This window comes from Malus domestica, chromosome 02 (genome assembly GCF_042453785.1).
Source record: "Malus domestica chromosome 02, GDT2T_hap1".
Lineage (NCBI taxonomy): Eukaryota > Viridiplantae > Streptophyta > Magnoliopsida > Rosales > Rosaceae > Malus > Malus domestica.
The window spans coordinates 9,411,818-9,435,032 of record NC_091662.1 but is presented as its reverse complement, the minus strand read 5'-3'; the positions used below and the strand labels follow the sequence as shown (position 1 = coordinate 9,435,032).

The window sequence follows — 23,215 nt, the reverse complement described above, 5'->3', positions numbered from 1 at the left end:
TGAAAACAAAGACCTTTAACATTATATGATCAGTAGGATAAGAGCATCTTCAAATTATATGTGTCAATGCAAATTTCCGCTATTTTCAGTTTTGATGAAAATGCACCTGCAAAACAATCAACACATTTGATAAAAAAATCAAAGACCTCACTCACCCATGATTTTTTTTGGGGGGGGGGGGGAGGGGAACAGATTTCCAAGACCTAAGAGCTTGTTTGGATGTGCTTTTAAAATGATTGGATGCTTTTGGTGAAAATGTTTTTAGAACCAATCCATAGTAAAAATGCAAGTAAATCCTGAAAAAGCACTCAAAGTGCTTTTGAAATCCAAAAGCATTTTCTCTAAAAACGCTTTCAGTCATTTTAAAAGCACATCCAAACAAGCCCTGAGTTAGTTTCCCTGAAAAGAGTGAATGTTTAAGGTTTTCTGTATATAGAAAACCTTACCCATTTTTTGTGGAGAAATGGGGTATTTACAAATGAGATGGCCGACCATTAGGGTAGGATTTGGTGAGAATATTCCCTGGATATTGTGTAAATAATATCTTGGAATTAAAGGTAATTATCCCTAATTAAATATAATTGGGATTACTTACTTGATAGAATTCAATCAAGACTATATTAATGCTAGGATTTAAGGATAATCTTATCATGAAATACCTTTGACATTTTCCACGTGCAGTGGAGCTCTAAGCAGTCGTAGTCTGCTAAATGCATGTCTTAGGATGCTAAGCTTAATAAGGGCAGTCTTGTCTTTTTTTCGCTAAAAGTCCACGTGTCGCCTCCAGAAATTTTGGACCTATTTTTAGCTCTACATTATGTAAAAAAGTTCACATCTACAATAACATCAAACTAAAACAACACTAGTAATAGTAATATCTTCATTTCTCAGTCAAAGTATATGAATGATTTGTTGAAAAAGGCTGGAAAGGAATCTTGTAAACCATGTCTTACTCCTTGTAAACCCCACACACAAGTACTTAAGGATGAAGGTACTCCATTGACTGATCCCACAATGTTTAGGAGCTTAGTTGGAGCTTTACAATGTTTTTACAAGGCCATACATTGTTTTTTCCGTCAATTATGCCTATCAATTTATATATGTCATCTCCAACTAATGCTCATTTCTATTTAGTGAAAAGGAATTTAAGGTAATTGCAAGGTACCATCAACTGTAACTTTATAAACAAGGCGCACATGATTCCGCCTATAACTTTATAAACAAAGTAAGTTTCTTAGTAGTAGTATAATATTAAGTGATTTATCATTGCAACAACAACATCAACTAAGTTTTTGTGTTCGATTCTCTCATCCTCGTATCACAACTAAGACAACTAACTTATAGTGTAAACGAGAAATTTCTTTATTACATAGGATCATTGCATTTCATTTAGTACATAGGATGGGATTATTGTCTTATGACAACATCTCCAAGACTAAACTTTAGCATATTTTTTTAGGCAGAAGACCTTTGATTGTAACAATCCAAGTTATCCCCCGGACTCACTTCCAAAATCTGACAGTACCTTCTGTAGAACCCGATCCGACTAGCAACCCTAGCATCCTGAGCCTTGCCCCATTCAAGCCCTCCGTTGATGATGTTGGTGATCACTCCATACCCGGGAATCCGACCCGCTGATCTGTCTGCTCTAGATGGACCTACCACTGATGACATCATGGCTTGATGGCTTGTTTTCCTGTGGAGCCATCCAAGACAATGATACAACCGGGTCCGTGGGCACTAGATCCGGGTTGTTTATCAGATCCTTTCCGAGTCCTTGCCTGCTTGACCATAGTTGTAGTTGCTGCAAAGTGGAAAAGTCAAACGACTTGATAAACAAGTCAGTCTCCCCTCAACTCGTCAACATGGGTTATATCTCATCTTTGCTGTGACACTTGTGTTATTTAGGTAAATCTAGCAGCACTCTTCAGAAAAATGTCAAAATTATAAAATAAATATGGGAAAACCGACATCAAGAAACCAAGGTCATACCCAACTCAAAACTAATCCATTGATACCCTTAAAACATTACATGATCAGTAACTGCAAACTTGCAAACTGCGAATTATACAAATGTTGCAGACTAAAAAAAGCTTCAAGTATGCTGCAAAAACAGATAAATGAAAGGACTTATATGATAAACAACTCAGCTCCTGGTGGTAATTGTGTTCCAATTAGCTGCAAAGCATGCTCCTTTGTTGCTTCTAATTTCTCCTCCGTTGTAGCAAACTCTGGCAGTATATAAGCTAATTCGACCTTTTCAAGTTCTATGATAAACTTTTCAAGTACCACAGCATTTTCCACCAGATACATGGCAAACTCCGTATCGATAATTGACCCGCCCATCCCAATGAACCCAGAAAATCTCACCACCTTAAGGCATTGATGAGGACATCTTTTAATCTCCTGCATATTTCTCGTATAACCCTCGCGAACATATCCCCATTGTAACTGTAAGAGGAGCATACCACATTCATATTAATCTTCTCATGACAAGTTACTTCAACACACAGAAGTTTGAGAAAATGACTTGTAGTTTAGTTGGTTAGGAGTATCCACCCTCAAACCCGAGGTCTCGAGTTTGGTTTCTCCTTCCCACTATCGCTCGTATCAAAAGTTCAAAACAAGTAGAAGTTTCATGCGGTAATGAAAAAAAAATCACAAGTGGTAAAAATACGCTTTCCTGTTGCTTGTAATTTCCACTCGGTTGTTCAATGAACACTAATCTCAACTGAAGAGCAAGTTACCATTGTAAAACATTAGTGTTAGTCAAGTTAGTTAGTTGTTAGAATAGTTACAAATAGTTACCACTGTAACTATTCTCTTTACCTGTGTAAATCTAGTTTATATAAATACCTCAGTGTAACTAATTATAAAGTAATGAAATCATTTCCTAATATGGTATCACTCGCTTAAGTCCACCGACTTCGATCCTCTTTCTACTATTTTCTTGCTTATTTTCTTACCTACCAAACACCATAGCTTCCGTCTGCAGATCTTCGATCTTGTTCATCAATGGCGGCAAATTCTTCGAATTCTTCCTCTCCTGTGGCTGCGCATCCTCCTTCTCCGGCGATCGCGGATCCTTCCTCTTCGCTGCCTCCACATCTCAATCCTTCTCAGATGAACCCTAACTCCTCCTTTCAAGCTTCACTCAACTCCATCACGATCCAAAACATTGGGAGTATGATTCAAACAAAACTCAAGCGTCATAATTACCTTGTTTGGCGTTCTTTGTTCGAACCGATCTTCCGCCGCTACAAGCTCAGCGGCGTGGTTGATGGATCTGAACCGCCACCGCCTCAATTTCTTGCTGATCTTTCTGGAAATTTGTCCTCGATTCCGAATCCAGCCTTCGAGATCTGGTATGAAAAGGATCAAAACATCCTCATTTGGATTAATTCCACTCTTTCTGAGGATTTGATTCCCTTTACTGTTGGTGTTCAATCCTCCCGTGAACTTTGGCAAAATCTTGAGAAGCGATTCGGTGGAGTCTCTCGTTCTCACATTCATCAGTTGCGATCGAATTTGCAATTGATGTCGAAAGGCACTTCCACAATATCTGAATATTTGCAACGAATCAAAGAAGTTTCTGATGCTCTCGCTGCTGCCGGTGCCCCTGTTGAGGAGTCGGATCTCCTTCACCTCATTCTTAATGGCTTGCCTGATGACTATGATTCCTTCGTGGATTCAATTCAATTTCGTCTTGCTGATACTACTGTTGATGATCTCCATGGATTTCTTCTCAGCAAAGAAATGGCTCTTGCTCGTCGCAAGCAATCTCAGGGTTCCTCTGAACCGTATCAGGCATTCACCTCTATTCCAGCAGCTTCCAATGCTCCTCCTTTGCTTCCTACACCTCCACCACATCAGGCCTACAATGCTCAGTCTAATGGTTCTCAGCATTCTTACCCTGGCAATAATCGCGGTAATTTTCAGCGGAACACTTCTCAAAGGCCCTACAACAACCGTAATCGTTCCAATCGGTTTACTAATTTCTCAACTAATCGTGGTGGAAATCGAGGTGGAAATCGTGGCTTCCGTTCTTTCACTTCTGCAGTCATTCCGTGTCAAATTTGTGAGGACACTGGCCATCTTGCCATTGACTGTTCCCACCGCATGAATCCAACTTTTCAAGGCCGTGTTCCGCCCGCCAAACTTGCGATGTACGCATCTTCTAGTACTTCTTCTCCACCACCATGGCTACTGGATTCCGGCGCAAGCTCCCATATGACCAATAATATTCATCATCTTCAGAATCCACAGCCCTATACTGGTCTAGATAAAGTCTACATTGGAGATGGCCAAGGTTTGCCAATTCTCCATACTGGTTCTACTTTACTTAAAACACCTTCTGCAGATTTTACATTAAAGAATGTGTTACATGTTCCCCACTTGAAGCATGATCTTCTTTCTGCCAATATGTTCTTGCGTGATAATTGGTGTTCATTAACCCTCAATCCTTTTGACTTCCATGTCAAGGATCTTACTACGGGGAGGATGCTTTTTAGAGCTCCTGTCAGCAATGGTCTCTATCCATTTTATGCTTCTTCTTCACCTGCACCGAAGGTTCATGCTCATTCTGCAATAAGGACCTCTTCTCATGTGTGGCATCAACGTTTGGGTCATCCATCGTTCAAGACTTTTCGATCACTGTTATCCAAGTCTATACTACCTGATTCTAATAATGTTCAACAATTCTTTTGCTCCAATTGTGTTTTAGGCAAATGTGCCAAGTTACCATTTCAAGAATCTCTCTGTACTACTTCTAGGTCTCTTGAATTGGTTCATGCGGATGTTTGGGGGCCAGCTCCAGTATGTTCTGTTAGTGGCTACCGCTTTTATGTCATATTTGTAGATGATTTTACCAAATATACTTGGCTGTATCCTCTCAAACATAAATCGGAAGTGTTTCAAATTTTTGTGCAATTCCAAGCTCTTGTTGAAAATCTGTCTGGTTACAAAATTGGTACTTTACGATCAGACTCAGGGGGTGAGTTTACAAGTTCTAACTTCAAGCATCATTTGTCTCTCCATGGCATTCAGCAACAATTCAGTTGTCCTTACACTCCTCAGCAAAACGGTTGTGCTGAAAGGAAGCACAGACATATTGTTGAGACTGCTCGAACCCTCCTTATTGCCTCACAAGTTCCTCACAAATTCTGGGTTGAAGGTTTTCTTACTGCAGTCTATCTTATCAATCGCCTACCTCCAGTCAACAAGTCTTCCCCTTGGGAACAATTTTTCAAGAAAGTTCCAGATTACAAGTCTCTTCGGGTATTTGGATGTCAGTGCTTTCCTTGGTTAAAACCATACACCAATTCCAAATTAGATCCCAAGAGCAAGATGTGTATTTTCATTGGCTACAGCTTAGCTCACAAGGGGTATAGATGTCTAGATCCCTTCACTAATCGGGTTTATCTCTCTAGACATGTTCATTTTGATGAACATACATTTCCTTTTCATGATCCCCACCTTCTAAAGTCCTCCACTCCCCATACCCCAGAACCTTACTCACATTTTTCCCTTACCTTTCCCAATCTTTATTCTCCTAATTCTCTCCCTTCCCGTGTTCCACCACCCATCTCTTCCTCCCCTCCTCAACCTGCGCCAGTTACTGAGCAAGTTCATTCTCCTGCTCCTTGTCCTGCACCTCTGCAACCTCCCTCACCTCCCTCTTCTCCTCTACCAGCCTCTCCTTCTCTACACCCTGCCCCTCCTCCTGTACCTCCTATTTCCTCTGTTCACCCAATGCAAACCCGCTCTAAGTCAGGCATATACAAACCTAAGGCTCTTACTGCCACAACCCATCCTCTGCCTTCTCATTTTGACAGTGAGTTTATACCTACTACATATCTCCAGGCTTCCAAACATTCACAGTGGAGGGCTGCTATGCAGGATGAATTCAATGCTTTACAAAGTACAGGTACTTGGCAGCTTGTTCCTTCTACCTCCACTCATAATTTGGTTGGCTGTAAATGGGTTTTCCGGATTAAGAGGAAACCAGATGGTTCTGTGGATCGTTACAAGGCTCGACTCGTTGCAAAAGGTTACAATCAGCAAGAGGGCATTGATTATGGTGATACTTTTAGCCCGGTTGCTAAACCTGTGACTATCCGCATCATTCTCACCCTTTCCGTCCAATCAAACTGGTTTTTACACCAGCTGGATGTAAGCAATGCTTTTCTCCATGGTTCTTTGAAAGAGAATGTATATATGGCTCAACCACCTGGGTTCATTGATCAGGATCATCCTACTCATATCTGTCACTTGAAGAAATCCTTATATGGCTTAAAGCAAGCCCCTCGTGCTTGGTATGAAAAACTTCAATCTGCTCTTTTCTCAATGGGATTTCAAGCTTCACACTCTGATCATAGTCTGTTTGTGCTGCATCAACCTACCTTGGTTTTGGTTCTTGTGTATGTCGATGATATCATAGTGACCGGACCTTCTTCTAGTGTCTGCAACACCATCATTTCTCAGTTGAGCTCTACATTTCCAATCAAGGATCTCGGCGATCTTCATTACTTTCTCGGTCTGGAAGTTCAGAAATCCACCTCCGGAGCCTTTATTCATCAATCCAAATACATATTGGATCTTCTCAAGCGTACCAAAATGGATGGGGCAAAGCCATGTGCCACTCCCCTTAGTTCTGTCAAGCTTGATCACACTGGTTCCTTGTTGTCGAATCCCGAGGACTATCGCTCTATTGTTGGCGCCCTCCAATATCTTACATGGACCCGGCCTGATTTATCCTTTGCGGTTAATCTGGTGTGTCAGTTCATGCATTCTCCCCGGGAGCCTCACTTTCAAGCCGTGAAACGCATCCTCCGGTATCTAAAAGGGACACTTGGATTTGGCTTATGGTTTCCCAAAACCACATCTCCCCTCCTTCTCAACGCCTACTCCGATGCTGACTGGGCAGGATGTTCGTGGGATAGGCGTTCCACTGGAGGCTTTTGCATCTTTCTTGGTCCTTGTCTAGTTAGTTGGAGTGCAAAGAAACAGCACACAGTTGCCCGATCCTCTACCGAAGCTGAGTACCACTCCCTTGCACATACCGCTGCTGAGATCACTTGGATCTGTCAACTCTTCTCTGATATTGGTTTCAAGTTGTCCTCCTTGCCACAAATTTGGTGTGACAATGTTTCTGCAATTGCCTTGACTTCAAATCCGGTTTTTCATGCTCGCACAAAGCATGTTGAAATCGATTATCATTACATCCGTGAGCTTGTTTTGGCTAAGCTTCTTACTGTCAAATTTGTTTGCAGTGCGGATCAATTAGCGGATATTCACACCAAATCTCTGCCAAGGCCACGTTTTCTTCATCTTCGATCCAAGCTTTCACTTCAACCTTCTCCGTTCAGCTTGAGGGGGTGTGAAGAGCAAGTTACCATTGTAAAACATTAGTGTTAGTCAAGTTAGTTAGTTGTTAGAATAGTTACAAATAGTTACCACTGTAACTATTCTCTTTACCTGTGTAAATCTAGTTTATATAAATACCTCAGTGTAACTAATTATAAAGTAATGAAATCATTTCCTAATATCAACTACATGCACAAAATTAAAAAAACAGATAAAAAGTTCAAAAATTCCAAATGAACATTAAATTCATCATTTTAAATTCCATGCTTTTGCGATTTCTAGGAGGAACGGAATTATCAATAATACAATGTTGATGACCACGTTAATATATTTGAAAAGTAGAGGATCAACATATGACTTCTAAAAACCACGTTAATAGATATATTGAATTTACCTGGAATGTTAATCTCTGCAAGAAGGGAGATTGCTCTAACAAGGAAGTCATATCCAGGAGACTTGGACCATAATTTTTGGCATGTACAGTCAACGACAAGTCTTTGAGACTAGTTAATTCGGGAAATTGTGGGAGCATAACATTTGTCTGAAAGATAGGAACGTAAAAAACTTGAAAATGATCAACCAACAAGCACAAGAAGCTAGGAAAATTTTAAAGTAAATAACAGGTTGAGAGTCTAACCCTTCTCAGATTCATCCACAGGTGGAGAGTCTGAAGGTATGAAAGTCGAGCTGATATCGACAGAAGATGTTTGGTAATGCTATCAGGTTCGTCTTCTGAGAGAGATACGTAGACAAGCTTGGGTGCATGTTTCAAAACAATTCCTCTTCTGTACACATTTTGTCCGCGATATATAAATGACACAAGATTAGGGGCAGAAATATCAATTCTGACTATGCCACCGCAATAACTTATTTGTAGGAACTTCAACCGGAGTGATGAACCAACTGCTTTCACAGCATAAAGATCGCTTGAGTGACAAATACTGAGGTGTTCAAGAAGTTGACATTCGGATAGAACCAGCCCAACAACTTCATCAGTTATAGGTATGTACTTTAAAGAGAGGTGTCTAAGGGACTTAATGCGTGAAACACCTAAAGGGTTGTTGAAAGGCTTCTCCCAAGACTTGGTGTCTTTTTCTTTCGATTTGTCTATCTCAAGCCTTTGAACTTTCTTTTGAATTGCAAATTCGATAAAATCATCGACATTATCCGAGCTATAACAAGATCCACAAATTCTGACTCCATCTACGGTTGGACCCTGATGCGATTGCAGGACTTTAGTCACCACCGTACACGGTGGTGGTGATGGTGGGCGAATTAGTCTTGAAATTCCATCGGGGTGCCTAGATCTTGAACCGGAACCCGCTGAGGAAGAACCACCTCTGCATTCACCCAAGTTTAAAGGTGTTAAACCCTGGTGCGATTGCCGGATTCGTTGTCTTCTGTTGGTCGCTTCTTCTAGACGACGTCTCTCTGACGGATTAACTGTTGTGGTCCTTGTGGAGGTACGTGGATGTTCACCATCATGATGATCAAAGTTGAGACGTGTAACATGTGTCCACAAATATCTCCACCTCTTAGAGAGGACACTAGTCCTTGCTACTTCCTTAATCCTCAACGGGGAAATGATGTCAACCAGAATCGCATCAGGCAGTTGACTAATCCGATCCTCCAACGGATTACTTGTTTCTCCCTTATCACCCAAATTCATTGGAGCTTTATCTTGTTTTTTATCATATGTTGAAGCAGTTGGAATTTCCATCGAACCTTCTTCCATTTGCTAACTATTGAACTTAATACTGGAACAGTTTAGTCAGATAAGCTGCAGATTCTGAGGCAAATTAGCAAAATTTACAAAGAACCAGTCAGTAAGTATGCCAGAGCCTAGAGTCTCATGCTAGCTACTAGCTAGTCAGTTTAGCAGCTAAATTACTTAATAATCGATTTGAAACTAATTTTTATAATTTTCAAAAACGATGAATGTAATAAATTACTTAATATTCGTCGATTTCAAAGGCGATAAAATATAAATTCTTGGAAGATATCAAATAAGCTAGATAATGTTAAATCAGAGAGAGCGAGGCAGAAGGGAACTTACTTGTTTTTAGGATTTCGTAACTGGTTTTCGGGGAGATCGGAGAGAGGAGGAGGAGGAGGTGGTGGTGGTGGTGGAGGGGTGGGCACCGCAGTGAGGGTTGGGAGTGGCTCAGGTGATGATTGGCCAACGTGGACAGCCGGAAATGTGGGGAGGGTGTTGGGGTTGGAAAATGGATACTAGAGCTTACATGAGAAGTTAACATGTAGAAAAAAGAGACATGAAGGAAACATATAGATACCTTCCTCTTTACACTTTTCTTTGTACCTTCAAGTCACTTTTTAAATATGTCACTTAGTACTACGATCTAATAGTATTCATTTTTATTTATAAATAAGATGTCTTAAGTTCAATTCTAGTCAAAGGTGAATTTGAACCACTTTATTGCTCACCCATCATGAGACTAGACTCCCTTTTCTTTAGTGACAATAATATCGTTTGTTAAAAAAAAAAACAAAAAACCAAACCACATTTTCAATATCATGTCTACATAATAAATTATTTTTATTTTATTATAGTTGATATACACTAATCGTTATCAGAAAAAATTTGAACCGAGACACAATGAGTTAAAAACGAAAAAAATAAATAAATAATTACAAAATTGATTTTTTTTTTTAAAGTACAAAATTGATTTAACATATAACTAAGGAAATTGTTATTGCCAAAAATAGTTATCTTGCACTCTCACACTTGTTTTTCCTTTATAAGCACTTTTTTCCTCTTGTTTATCTATTCTATTAAGAGAATCCTATTTGTTAACTTTTTGTCACTTTTTTTCAATTTTGCCCTCACTTTTGATACACAATACTTACATAAGAAGGGCAAAATAGTAATTTTGTATCTTTTGGGAAAATGACAATCATATCCTCATTTTTCCTATTTTACCCTCACTTTTGATACACAATATTTACATAAAGAGGGCAAAATGGTAATTATTTAATATTAAGAAAAAATATGCCCTTATTAAGAGATCCCATTATCATTGTGTCATACTCTTTTTAAAAATTTTAAAAACTAATCACACTCTTTAATCAAAAACAAAAGAGAAAATGAAATTGTTCACACACAATGTGTTCTAGTCTCCTTTATATTTTCACATGTTAGGAGCCTTAGGTACAGTTTAAGACTATATTAATTCTCAATTCTCAATAATGAATATTTAGGACTAATTTTGCAATTAGTATATTTTTCATATTATATTTGTATTACCTCGCTAATAATGATAGGGCTCACCAACACGAGTGTGTCATATCTCTATTAAAGAAGAGTACAAATATAGTATAAAAATATTATAAGAGTAACAGTTTTGATATTTAGATATTAAGAGAGAATGTTGTTATTCTCGCCTATTCATTAAATTTTCTGACCCACTTTATAAATTTTGCTATGAACATTTTCATTAAGGGAGGACATGTGTGAAAAATAAGACAAATAAGAAAATCTTTAAAATTCTAAAATAAATATGCAAAAAAAGACGTCTAACATTATATGATTAGTAGCATAAGAGCATCTTCAAATGATATGTGTCAATGTAAATTCTATTGCTTTCATTTTTGACAAAAATGCACCTACAGACAATTCACACCTTTGATTAAAGACCAAAAGTCTTATGCGACCACGATGAGTTGGGGGGCGAGGGATTTTGGCCAATAGATCTTCGATGCCTAAGTTAGTCTCCTTAAAAAGAGTGAGTGTATAGGGTTTTCTATATACAGAAAAAGACCCATTTTTGGTGGAGAAATGAGGTAGTGGCCATTAGGGTAGGATATAGTGAGAATATTATATTGTGTAAATAATATCTTGAAATTAAAGGTAATTATCCCTAATTAAATATAATTGGGATTTACTTAGTTGATATAGTTCTTTAATTAGGAGTAATAAATGATAGGATTTAGGGATAATCCTATCATTAAATACATTTGACATTTTTCACGTGCAGTGTAGCTCTGAGCAGTCATAGTCTGCTACTTGCATGTTTTAGGATGTTGAGCTGCGCATGGGATGCCCTGCTTATTTAATAAGGGCAATATTGTCTTGTTTGGCTAAAAGTCCACATGTTGCCCCCAGGAATTATGGGACTATTTTTTGGTTCCACAATATATCAAAAAGTTCATATCAACAATAACATTAAACTAAGACAGCACTAGTGATGTCTTCATTTCTCAGTCAAAGTATATGGACCATTTGTTGAAGAAAGGCTGGAAAGGAATCTTGTAAATCTCTATCAAAAAAAAAAATCTTGTAAATCATGTCTTACTCCTTGTAAATCTTACACACAATTACTTAAGGATGAAGGTATTCCATTGACTGAGCCCACAATGTTTCGGAGCTTAGTTGGAGCTTTACAATGTCTTGCTTTTACAAGGCCATACATTACTTTTTCCATCAATTATGCCTGTCAATTTATCTCATCTCCCACTAATGCTCATTTCTATTTAGTCAAAAGGAATTTAAGGTAAGAGTAGTTTTATTTAGACCTAAAAATTTTCTTTCTCCACCCATTAAAAAAAATTATTCTTCATAATTTCCATTTTACCCTTATGCAAAATAATCTTTCTACACCCATTTTCACCCTAATGGCCGAAACCCATCCCTCACCAAACTTAGCGTCACCACCCAAACCACCACCACGTGCCTGCCTCTCAATTTTATCTTCACCGCCCTCTCCCCTGATAAAAGTTACGTCGAACCTGATCCTGACACCTAAACATCCTATGACATCTTTAACTTCTTCGACGACAAGTCGTTCACTGCGTTCGCCAACGACGACGCTTAGTTCCACCTCGTTACCAGCACGCTCTATCACTGCCAAGGTTTGGTATAAAGTGGCGGTTCCAGCCCCCATGATCGTGGCCAAAAACACCAGGGCGAGATTTGATCCTATCCATCTATAGGATACAAATTTGAGAAACGAGAGAGAATGAATAGGAAGAACTAAATGAGGAAGAGAAATGTTGGCGATGATGGCAGATTTGACGGCATCTGGCTGAATGTCGCTGAAAACAATGTTGTTCAGGTTTTGTTCACTTTTTTATTTCCTTTTACTTTTTGTAAGGGTAAAATTGAGAGTTTAGGTGCAAAAATATTAAAGTTGGGTGTGAAAAGAGGATAGTTGAATTCAAATAAAAATTTTTTTAAGGTAATTGCAAGGTACCGTCAACTGTAACTTTATAAGCAAGGCGTACATGATTCCACCTGTAATTTTATAAACAAAGTAAGTTTTTTAGGCAAAAGGCCTTTGATTGTAACAATCCAAGTTGTCCCCCGGACTCACTCCCAATATCTCACAGTACCTTCTGTAGAAGCCGATGCGACTAGCAACCCTAGCATCCTGACCCTTCCCGCATTCAAGCCCTCCGTTGATGATGTTGGTGATCACTCCATACCCGGGAACCCGACCCGCTGATCTGTCTGCACTAGATGGACTCCACCTACCAGTGATGACATCATGGCTTGATGGCTTGTTTCCCTGTGGAGTCATCCAGAACCATATAGCTGTCTTGAATGATACAACCGGGTCCGTGGCCACTAGATCCGGGTTTTTTATCAGATCATTTCCGATTGCCTTGCCCGCTTGACCATAGTTGTAGTTGCTGTAAAAGTCAAACAAGTAGAAAAACAAGTCAGTCTCCCCTCAACTGTCTAACATGGTGTTATATTTCATCTTTGTTATTTGGTAACCCTATATTCTTGAAAGATAATGACTTTATACACTCATGTTTTTTCTTTCCGCACTTGTTTGTTTGAATATTACCGCTTTATTATTCAATTATTTGATTTATTTAATCTAAATATTAAAAATAAAAAAATATGTAAAAAATGTGGCGTGCAAAAATCAATTTAGTACACTAATAAAAACATAAACTTGTTCACTCCTATTCACATATTACATATATTAGAAACACTACTAAATAATTTTACGGTTACACCCAAATACTTTTCTTGACCAACTACCATGTTGGTGAATACTTTGATGTTGACAGATAAGAGAGACTTACTAGGTAAGTTGGATGGGTCCTCTGCCATAGTATTTCTTGCCAGCAGCACATGGATATTGACCGGATGGTGTGCAATACACATCTTGGTTTGTTTCATTGACAAAGCAATATCCCCATGCATAAGGACCATCTGGTGCACTTGCCCATCCTCCTACATAATTAAATTGATGATTAAACACAAAAATAATGATCATGTATAGTAATGTTCTATAGTAAAAATAAAGAATTCGTATGTTATAACCAACAAAATGATGCGTCCAATTTTTTTACAAGCGATATATACCGAATTCTTTTAAACTACTGAAAAAGATATTCGAACTTGAATACAGATTACTAGAGAGACGATCGTGACTAAACTAGTTTTTATGATCTCATGACAATTTAAACACAGAAATCTAAACAAACAAACATGACCGTTAGTTTAGTACTGACCAGTAGTCTCATGAGAGGTTTGAGCCAAGAAAGCAGCAAGCTCCTTTTTGCGAGTATTAACATCTCCAGTTGTGCCAAACCCATTAAAAGACCGAGCTGCAGCAATGAAAGCACCATACTTGTAAAACCCATGACTAGGGCATCTCCCATCGTTTCGATACTTAAGCATTTGGTCGAAAACAGACGAGCTAACGAGGCTGTTGATGTCACCACCGCCACTTGGGGTTGGAGTTCGAGCTGGGCACACGGCACCACCAGCTTGCCTCCCACATTGCTCTGCTGAGATCCCAATCAGCAAACTTAGGGACAACAGGATAAGGGTTTGCAACTTCATTTTTTTCTTTTCTTTTCCGTGAAAGTGTTGAACGGTTTTTCTGATCTATGAACTGGGTTTTGGAGTGTGTGAGTATATATAGTGTTTTGTGAAGCGGTTTTGTTTGACTTTTTGCTCAATTTGGGTTGTTGGGTACAAGTATCTTCTTGACGATCAAGTGCCCCATTTTACGCGCTTTTCTAGCTGGTTTCGTTTTTTGTGGAAATTGCAGAAAAAATGTTTATATTTAGTGACGTTGAATTTTGGGAGGATATGCAAAAGGAGACCTAAATATGTATGGTTACTGATTGACTAGTTCATCTCATATATACCCAGTTCCCCCGAAAACACGTCAATAGATAAAAGATCACAGAATTTACGGAAAAGGGAAGTAATTGTGCCGAACTAATTGAAGGTCAGGTTTACTTTGAATCTCACTTCGTCAATTCAAAATTTAGAACAGGAACTCTAGGGAAAGACATCATGTACTAAAGTCTTTCAATTGTATTTTTAAAAAGAAAGTTTATGGTTACCTTTTTAAAATAACAATAACAACTCAAAATATTTAGATTTGTGACGACTCAATCAAAAGGCTAGCTAGTCTATAGAAATTGAGATGAACATAAATAATAAACTTCTATTTAATTAATCTCCTAGCAAACCCTTTAAGAAAAATAAATTTCTGAATGTCATTGCTAAGGAAAATATATGTAAGTCGACTAAATGTATCTGGAATTTTGTTGAAAATATGTCACACTTCGTCTTGCTAAATGAAAAGGGAAGATCAAAGCGAATATCAATTTTAGGTGGGACAATCTTAACTATTTGAAATAACAAACTTACAAAATGAATAGTTTCGTCATAATGTGAGTAAAAGTTAGTATTGGTATTTTTCATCTTTATTCGTGATCATATATGCTTTGAGCTGAGTAAAAAGTTAGTCTTGGTCGTGGGATAGCATTATTGATCCAACGTGAGGGTTAGAAAATTTTGGTTTTTCCCAATTAGTTTCAGTCAACTTTGGATTAACCTTTTAGTGGATCTCACAAGACTGTTAGAAAATTTTGGTCTTGTACCAATTTTTCTCAACTTTGGATTAACCTTTTAGTGGATCTCACAAGACCATTTAGTTGAAACCGAGATAGAATGTATTTTTTCGAATTCCACATTGATGGGAGGCTAGAGTCGGTTCTGGCCAAGTGCAAACAGGGCCACTGTCTAGGGTCTAAAAAGATTGGGGGCATCAAAAATATTAGATACTTTATATGAGTTTATAAGAGAGCTTAATAAATTCACCACAATGTTTTATTTCTCCATCCACATTATAATCACACCATCATAAAAAGTTAAAAATTTAAAATGTTATTTCCACACCTACTATTATTATTACAGTAATCTCCAATGTGCTATTTCTAAATTTAGGGCTCCTGTTACTTTTTTGCGCATAACCTATTGTTATTACAATATCTTTTAAGGTTTTTAGATGTCATTTTACAGATGAACAAACTTGTAATTAAAAAAGCAGTAACAATGGGTGGAGAGATAGGACATTGGGTGGAAATAACAACAATTGTTTATAAATAGTAAACAATTTGATTCATCATCAAAGTATTTCTTTGGTAGTGTTAGTATTGGTTGCATTTAGTATGTATGAGTTTACATGATGTCTCTCATTTCTTTATTTTTTAAAATTATTTAACAGCCATATTTTTATTTTTTAAAATTATTTAATAGACTCATGAGCATTTTTCTTTTCTACGGACATCAAATTATTTTTAGTCCATATAGGACATATATATATATATATATATAGCAATTTTCTTTTCTACGGACATCAAATTATTTTTAGTCCATATATGATATATGTCTCAACGTTAGAATAAAGCTCATAGAGTCCAACATCGACAATGGACGAAAGCCGAAGACTCCTTAACTATAAAAGAAGATCATTCTCCTACAATTAATCCCGAATGTTATTATTGTACTTAAACTCGTCATTAGAACCCACCGATGATGATTATGCTTAAACCTATGTATTGTGTAAATTAATGAGAACTCATCTACCCCATGGATGTAGCCAAACTTAGGGTGAACCACATACATCTTGTGTTTGCTTTCCTATCTCTATCTCTTTACATATTATCATCACTAGGTAACCGGAGCAACCTAGTGAAGATCACAAACTTGAATTTTACGTTGTTCCAAAGTCTCACTGATTTTGTGCATCAACATATTCCATTTATGATTGTATTACGTAAATTAAAGGTGTACCGATGCTTCTCCTAAAAGATCTATGAATGAACCAAAGTTTCGTTGTACAATTAAATTGGGAATCCTAGAACATATCTTGGAAAAGAAAAGAAAGTGTACTTTCCTATTCTGGAATAGGAATCTTAAATAGAAAATAGGCATGTAAACCACATCCTATGCTCATAAATAGGGTGCAGTAAGGCTAGGAAAAGTGTGAAAATAGTCAGAGACAACAGCTGAAAAAGAGAGACCACCGTCTTAGTTTAGGGTGTGCAAAAGTACTATAACTCTATTATTAATCAAAGAAACCATAGTTTCTCTACCCAAGGAAATCACAATTGGGCATAGGCAAAAGTTCTGCTGAATCAGTATAAATCTTGTGTCTTTCTAGTTTTCTCTATCTTTCTAAATTTTAGTCTATTGCCGAATACATCAAAGAGTAAGATCAAGAGGGATTCATATTATAACAATTGTTATCGAGAGCTTAGTTCAAGGTGTTCTACAATGTCAAAAGGAAAGACAACTACAGACTTAGGGTTGCGTTAAAACCTTTTGACAGCAAGGATGACTTCACAGATTGGCAAAGGATGATGAATTATGTATTGATATAGCAGGATTTGGATGATGTACTCGTTAGTGAGAAGCCTACGATCATGAAAGCAGATGCATGGACCAAGGTTCTCAAGAAGGCCAAGAACTCCAAGATCCACTTCACAACATTAGTCAGGCCCTACATCATAGAAAATATGATTACTAAGTAAGCATGAGACAAGTTGGAGAATGTTTATATGGGCAAAATTGTGTCCAGTAAACATTTTCTCAATGATGAATTATTCGGGTTTCGACCAGAAGAAGGAGGTGATTGTTGTTGGATTGCATGCTAGTAGAGAAAAAAAAGGGGGCAGGAAGCCCAAAGCCCAAAAATTAGTCAATTTAATTTCGGCTCAGTAAGGACCAAGCCCATATGGGCTGAAGACAGAGTAGAACTTCCCAGGCCCAAAAAACTAGGATGGGTATTGGTGGGGACTGAAATGAAAGAACGAATCAGAGAAAAAATGGGAGGTCTGGCCCATTGAGGCTGGGCTACAGCAAGCGATCCAAGAAGGAAGCCCAGAGGCTTTTGGATATAGGCCAATCGAGAGAAGGCCCAAAGGCTTCTCGGGTGGGCTGAAGGTTAACCCAACAAGGCTGAGTGTCGGCGTCAACGAAAAATGGTGGCGTAGCAGCAGGCAGCAGTGACCTTATGCCAAGGGAGGTCGTGGCTTCGACTGGAACCCAACGGTCAAAATTCATCGACGTTAAGATCCAAACCCGTGGATTTTCGAAATCGAAGTTCGAAAATCCGGCGAGATTTCTGCGTTTCGGCTGAAATCTCTACAATCCACGTTGGGAATGACTTCGGGCCATTAGAGTTGGCGAGCTATCACCAGAAACAGGTGATCCATGACGGCTGGGCTCAACTTTGGGCGAGGTCCATGGTTGCCCATGTCCAAGGACATGGACGATGCCAAAACGATGTCGCTTTGAAGGTTTTGGCCGAGCAACTTAGCTCTAGTTCTCGGTGGCTTGGCTCAGCTGCACAGGCTGCAGGCCTGGCGCGCTGGTGGCTCAAATGATGTGGCTCATTCGGGTAAAAGTTGGGTTTAAGTATTATGGTGAATGTTTTATGTAATCAAAGTTGAAAAATATCGATAATTAAGACCATATTTTAGAATAACCTAGATTGCATGAATATAAATGTGAACTGGATTGTAACAAAAAATACCCTTCATATTTCTTAGCGTAATGTTAAGAGCGTGTTGATAACGTGTGAGGGCCAATTTTATTAAGGGAACTTTAACGAAAAGCACCCGGTACTGTTCACTTTAACGAAAAACCACATTTTTACACTAAAAAGTCAATCCTGGTACTATTCACTTTACCCTTTATTTTGTCCTTATCATTAAAACTCAAAGTTTTCAAGCCCTTTTCATTAGTTTTCCTTTTTATTAAAGGGAGAGAGAGGGTGCGGCAATAGAGAGAGTGGAGAGAACAAGGCATAGGAAAATTGTAGGATGTATATTCCTATGCTAGTACCTTCATTTATAGTAAAACATGAGGATGAAGAAACTTGCTCTTTAAGTAATACAAAGTCTAATCGGAAAGAATCACTTGCATAAAGAGTAATCCTAAACTCAATCTATTTGGGATTTACACAATCATAAATGTGCTAACTATTAATAACAACATCCTCATTGTCAATATTATTAAAAGAGTGCCCAAAATGTCTATCTCTAATGTAACATTTATTATGTCACGCGATGTCTCTGATTATGGACTGATTAAAAAATTTCGCACCTAAAGAATAACCAGGATCGCTACACTTTTTGCTTCTTTTAAGTTCCTTTTTCATAGTCGGTGCTACTTTTATTCAAAGAGTATTTCCTTGCTACTTTTGTTTGTGGTTTTGTGCGCATAATCATTGAAGTGGTAGGTTATGAAGGTGATTTAATATTTATAAATTATTATCTGGTAAAGTTTTTTTGTTAGTTATTATTTGGTAATTGGTATAATAGTGTGCGGTCTTCACTAGCTCAAGGGCAAGACCAGGAACCAAATAGGTGTCGACCATTTTTTTTTTTAGGAAAACTAATGAACTTTGAGTTTTAATGATAAGTACAAAATAAAGGGTAAAGTGAATAATACCATGTTTGACTTTTTAGTGTAAAAATATGATTTTTCGTTAAAGTGAACAGTACATTGAGCTTTTCGTTAAAACTCCCTTTTTTTTCCTTGTTGGAGTGGAATTTTTGCGTACGTAGAAAAGGCTAAATTTCCAAAGATGGGATGGACTATAGCTTAGAGGAGTCACTATCTGATTTTGCTTCTAATTTTATTGGAGTTAATCTTTCAAATCAAAGTTTATGAACGAGAGTTATTGAATTAAACAAACAATATTTAGACATTATTCGTACACATACACAAATTTAGAGAGTTTCTTAATAGTAGTATAAGGTTAAGTGATTTGCTTTTACAACGAGAACTAAGTTCTTGAGATCGATTCTCTTCTTCACAATGTCGCAATAAAACCAATAACTAGGGAGCTTTTTCTATGAAAATAGAAACAAGATTATTATTGCATTTTATTTGGTACATGGGATTATAGTCACTTTATTGGGCAAAAGGCCTTTGATTGTAACAATCCAAGTTGTCCCCCGGACTCACTCCCAATATCTCACAGTACCTTCTGTAGAATCCAATCCGACTAGCAACCCTATCGTCCTGACCCTTGCCACATTCAAGCCCTCCATTGATGATGTTGGTGATCACTCCATACCCGGGAACTCGACCCGCTGACGTGTCTGCACTAGATGGGCTCCACGTACCAGTGATGACATCATGGCTTGATGGCTTGTTGCTCTGTGGAGTCATCCAAAACCATATAGCTGTCCTGAATGACACAACCGGGTCTGTAGCCACTAGATCTGGGTTGTTTATCAGATCCTGTCCTAGTGCTTGACCCGCTTGAGCATAGTTGTAGTTGCTAGAAAAGTCAAAGAAGTTGAAAAACAAGTCAGTCTCCAATAGTCAAAGTCAACAATTCAACAGACTATATTTATTATAATTTTTTCGATATAACTGTTACACCGTAATTAACATTATATTATAACTGATATATGAAATAAGAAGTGTGTTTGTTTATCAACTCGACATTCACCTGAATTTTAACACACACACACACACACACACACACACATATATATATATATTATAAGCAATAATGACTACATTTCCAGATCATTTGCCAAGTTGGTGAATATTAATGCTTTCAAGTTGAAAAATAAGATAGACTTACTGGGTGAGTTGGATGGGTCCTCTGCCGTAATATTTCTTGCCAGCAGCGCATGGATATTGGTTGGAAGAACAATACACATCTTGGTTTATTTCATTGACAAAGCAATATCCCCATGCATATGGACCATCTGGTGCACTTTCCCATCCTCCTACATAATTAAATAATATGTTAGAATTTGAAGACACATGCTTTTAATACATTTTTTGGCACTCATTTTGTAGGGTACATTTTGTAAAGTATTTCTACGATTCGATTTGTCTATAATTTTATACATCATTTATAGATTATTCTTACAAAAAAAATAGACAAATCCAAAATCATTAAGACATTCATTCGTAATGAAGAAAATTGACGAATATGGTTCAACAATAAAACACTAAATTTAATTCAATGGTCATATGGCGAGTGATTTGAGGTAGACATGATTAAGGTAGCGTGAAACTCCTTTGAATAAAATAAGAATTAATAAAGTTATATTTTCAATTGATTTTCAAATTTTGCCCCACGATCTAAAAACCTATTAGGGAGGCGATCAGTCATGTGATGCGTCAAAATGATTAGACCAGCTTTATTCTCATGATAATTAAACACAAAAACTAAACAAACCAAAAAAAAACATGACCAAGATTGAGTACTGACCAGTAGTCTCATGAGAGGTTTGTGCCAAGAAAGCAGCAAGCTCTCTTTTGCGAGTAGCATCATCTCCAGTTGTGCCAAACCCATTAAAAGACCGAGCAGCAGCAACGAAAGCATCATATGTGTAAAACCCATTACTCTGGCAGCGTGCATCATTTCGATACTTCAGCATTTGGTCGAAAACCGACGAGCTAATGAGGCTGCTGATATCACCACCACCACCACTTGGGGTTGGGGTTGGAGTAGGATTAGGGGTTGAGCCACATTGGCTTTGGCAACCAGTGGCGCAGTAGTCAGATGTGGTGCCGCACCACCCATACTGGCTACAACACAGCCCATTTGGACACACGGCGCCACCGGCTTGGCTCCCACATTGCTCTGCTGAGATTCCTAGCAACAAAGTTAGGGACAAAAAAATGAGAGCTTGCAACTTCATTTCTTTTTCTTTTTATATATTTTTCTGTGAAAGTGTTCGATGGTTTTCTGATCTATGAATTAGGTTTTGGGTGTGTGTATTTATAGTTTTTCTGGAGCGGTTTTGATTGACCATTTTCTCAAGTGTGCCATGCCATTTATTTACTTCTTTCTTTCTTTTTCTTTTTTTTTTGTTGTGAAAATTGCCGAAAAGTAATTATTTTGGTGATGTTAAAATTGGTCAGGATGCTAGGGCAGGCCTAAAGATATTTCGCTAAGGATTGACTAGTTCATCTCTTTCCAGGCTCCCCTTGAAACGCATCAGTTGATTAAGAATTAAGTTCATAGAATTTATGGAAACGGGCAGGCAGGAATAGTGGCGAACTAAACTTGTCGCTCACGTTTACTTTGAATATGACTTTGTCAATTCAAAGTTTGAACATGAACTTTTAAGGGAAAGACATCATGCACAAAAATCTCTCTTGAATTTTTGTGAGTTCACATTCACTTTTGATCCCGGTTTGACGACTCGAAAGTCTAGCCTACAGATGAACATGAATGTATCTCATTGTATCTGAAATCTTGTTCTTAATATATGAACATGAATTTCTGAATGTCTTCCTAAGGATATATATGAATGTATCTGAAATTTTGTTCTTAATATATGAACATTGTCTTGCTAAGAAAAGGGAAAACAAAGCAAACTTCTCAGTAAACTGAACAGATACGATTCTTATTATTATCATTTAAAATAATAACAGTTGAACTACATGTACTTCATCTAAATCTCGGATTGTCCTACCCACTTTCACACGCAATCTATCGTAAATTAGTAATCTTGCTTAGCAGATTAGATATCTTGTGTTCAAGGGTTTCAATAGGGTTTGGGCTTGTGCGGGTTGGGTTCAGGTTTGTCCAACTTTATCCAATGCAATATTGTAATATCTTATTTTGCAAGATTTTTCGAATTTTGCACGTCACCATTTTCACCAAAATAAAAAACCAAATAGCATGGGGATACTTTGAATCGTGCAAAGTTGAAATTAAAATATTAGAGAATGCCAAAGTTTTAAACCAAAAAAAAAAAATCTAAATGCAACAATATTGTTTGTACCATACTTGACCAATCCCGAAACTACCGAGCACCGGCTAACGCTATACTGTCAAGGACCCAGAAGAGTTCCCCTCCGACCAGGAGGCCAATCACTACTCGACACGTGTCAAGATTAGAAGCCAATCAGAGCGCAGCACGTGTCAACATCAAGAACCAATCATAACATGACACATGTCAATGTGACAAAGCTACAAGTTTTTCTATAAATAGGGGTCATTCCCCCACAATATTGGCTAATGCCATTTGTGTTAAATCATTCACAAGAACTCACTAAATTGAGAGCTTGATCCTTTGTACTTGTGTAAGCCCTTCACTACTAATAAGAACTCCTCTACTCCGTGGACGTAGCCAATCTGGGTGAACCACGTACATCCTGTGTTTGCTTCTCTGTCTCTATTCATTTACGTACTTATCCTCACTAGTGACCGAAGCAACCAAGCGACGGTCACAAAACCTGATACTTTCTGTTGTACCAAAGTCTTCGCTGATTTTGTGTATCAACATTTGGCGCCGTCTGTGGGAACGACACTTATTCCTACTCTCTTCAGCTGTGTCAAGCTGGTTTCTATCATTCGTACACTTTCTTTTGACCAGGCATCCCTCTCCAACATGGGAAGCGAAGGAAGCCACAGCACACAGAATGACACCCCCCTTGCACATAGTGCGAAGCAACGAAAGAAGGAAGGAAAACGAGTTCTTCTTCAAGCTAAAGTCGATGAGTTGGAAGCTCAGAACAACAAGATAGCAATGAGGAATGAGGTCCTCCAGGAGCAATATGAGAAGCTCTTCGAGACACTCCACG

The 23,215-nt window shown here is 38.0% G+C and overlaps 2 protein-coding genes across 6 annotated transcripts; both read right to left on the bottom strand.

The window, feature by feature from the left end:
- Nucleotides 1-1,213: 1,213 nt before the first annotated feature.
- Nucleotides 1,214-21,388, bottom strand: LOC103400490 (endochitinase). 3 transcript variants are annotated; one of them, XM_029090144.2, is made up of 4 exons: nt 13,852-14,515; nt 13,420-13,570; nt 12,617-13,014; nt 1,214-1,440 (listed from the first exon to the last, which is right to left on the bottom strand). In XM_029090144.2, the coding sequence occupies exons 1-3, from the start codon at nt 14,183-14,185 to the stop codon at nt 12,645-12,647; spliced, it is 855 nt and encodes a 284-aa protein (XP_028945977.1). In that variant the 5' UTR covers nt 14,186-14,515; the 3' UTR covers nt 1,214-1,440; nt 12,617-12,644. The 3 variants fall into 3 exon arrangements, with proteins under 3 accessions (XP_028945977.1, XP_070671068.1, XP_070671066.1); XM_070814967.1 differs by lacking the exons at nt 1,214-1,440; nt 13,420-13,570; nt 13,852-14,515 and adding exons at nt 20,250-20,397; nt 20,889-21,387 and having other exon boundaries at nt 12,534-13,014; XM_070814965.1 differs by lacking the exons at nt 1,214-1,440; nt 12,617-13,014; nt 13,420-13,570; nt 13,852-14,515 and adding exons at nt 19,372-19,937; nt 20,250-20,397; nt 20,889-21,388.
- Nucleotides 1,990-9,675, bottom strand: LOC103418255 (F-box/FBD/LRR-repeat protein At3g26920-like). 3 transcript variants are annotated; one of them, XM_070814954.1, is made up of 4 exons: nt 9,422-9,675; nt 8,003-9,154; nt 7,760-7,906; nt 1,990-2,451 (listed from the first exon to the last, which is right to left on the bottom strand). In XM_070814954.1, the coding sequence occupies exons 2-4, from the start codon at nt 9,098-9,100 to the stop codon at nt 2,131-2,133; spliced, it is 1,566 nt and encodes a 521-aa protein (XP_070671055.1). In that variant the 5' UTR covers nt 9,101-9,154; nt 9,422-9,675; the 3' UTR covers nt 1,990-2,130. The 3 variants fall into 3 exon arrangements, with proteins under 3 accessions (XP_070671055.1, XP_070671061.1, XP_070671057.1); XM_070814960.1 differs by having other exon boundaries at nt 1,990-2,731; nt 9,422-9,649; XM_070814956.1 differs by having other exon boundaries at nt 8,003-9,145; nt 9,422-9,623.
- Nucleotides 21,389-23,215: the final 1,827 nt, after the last annotated feature.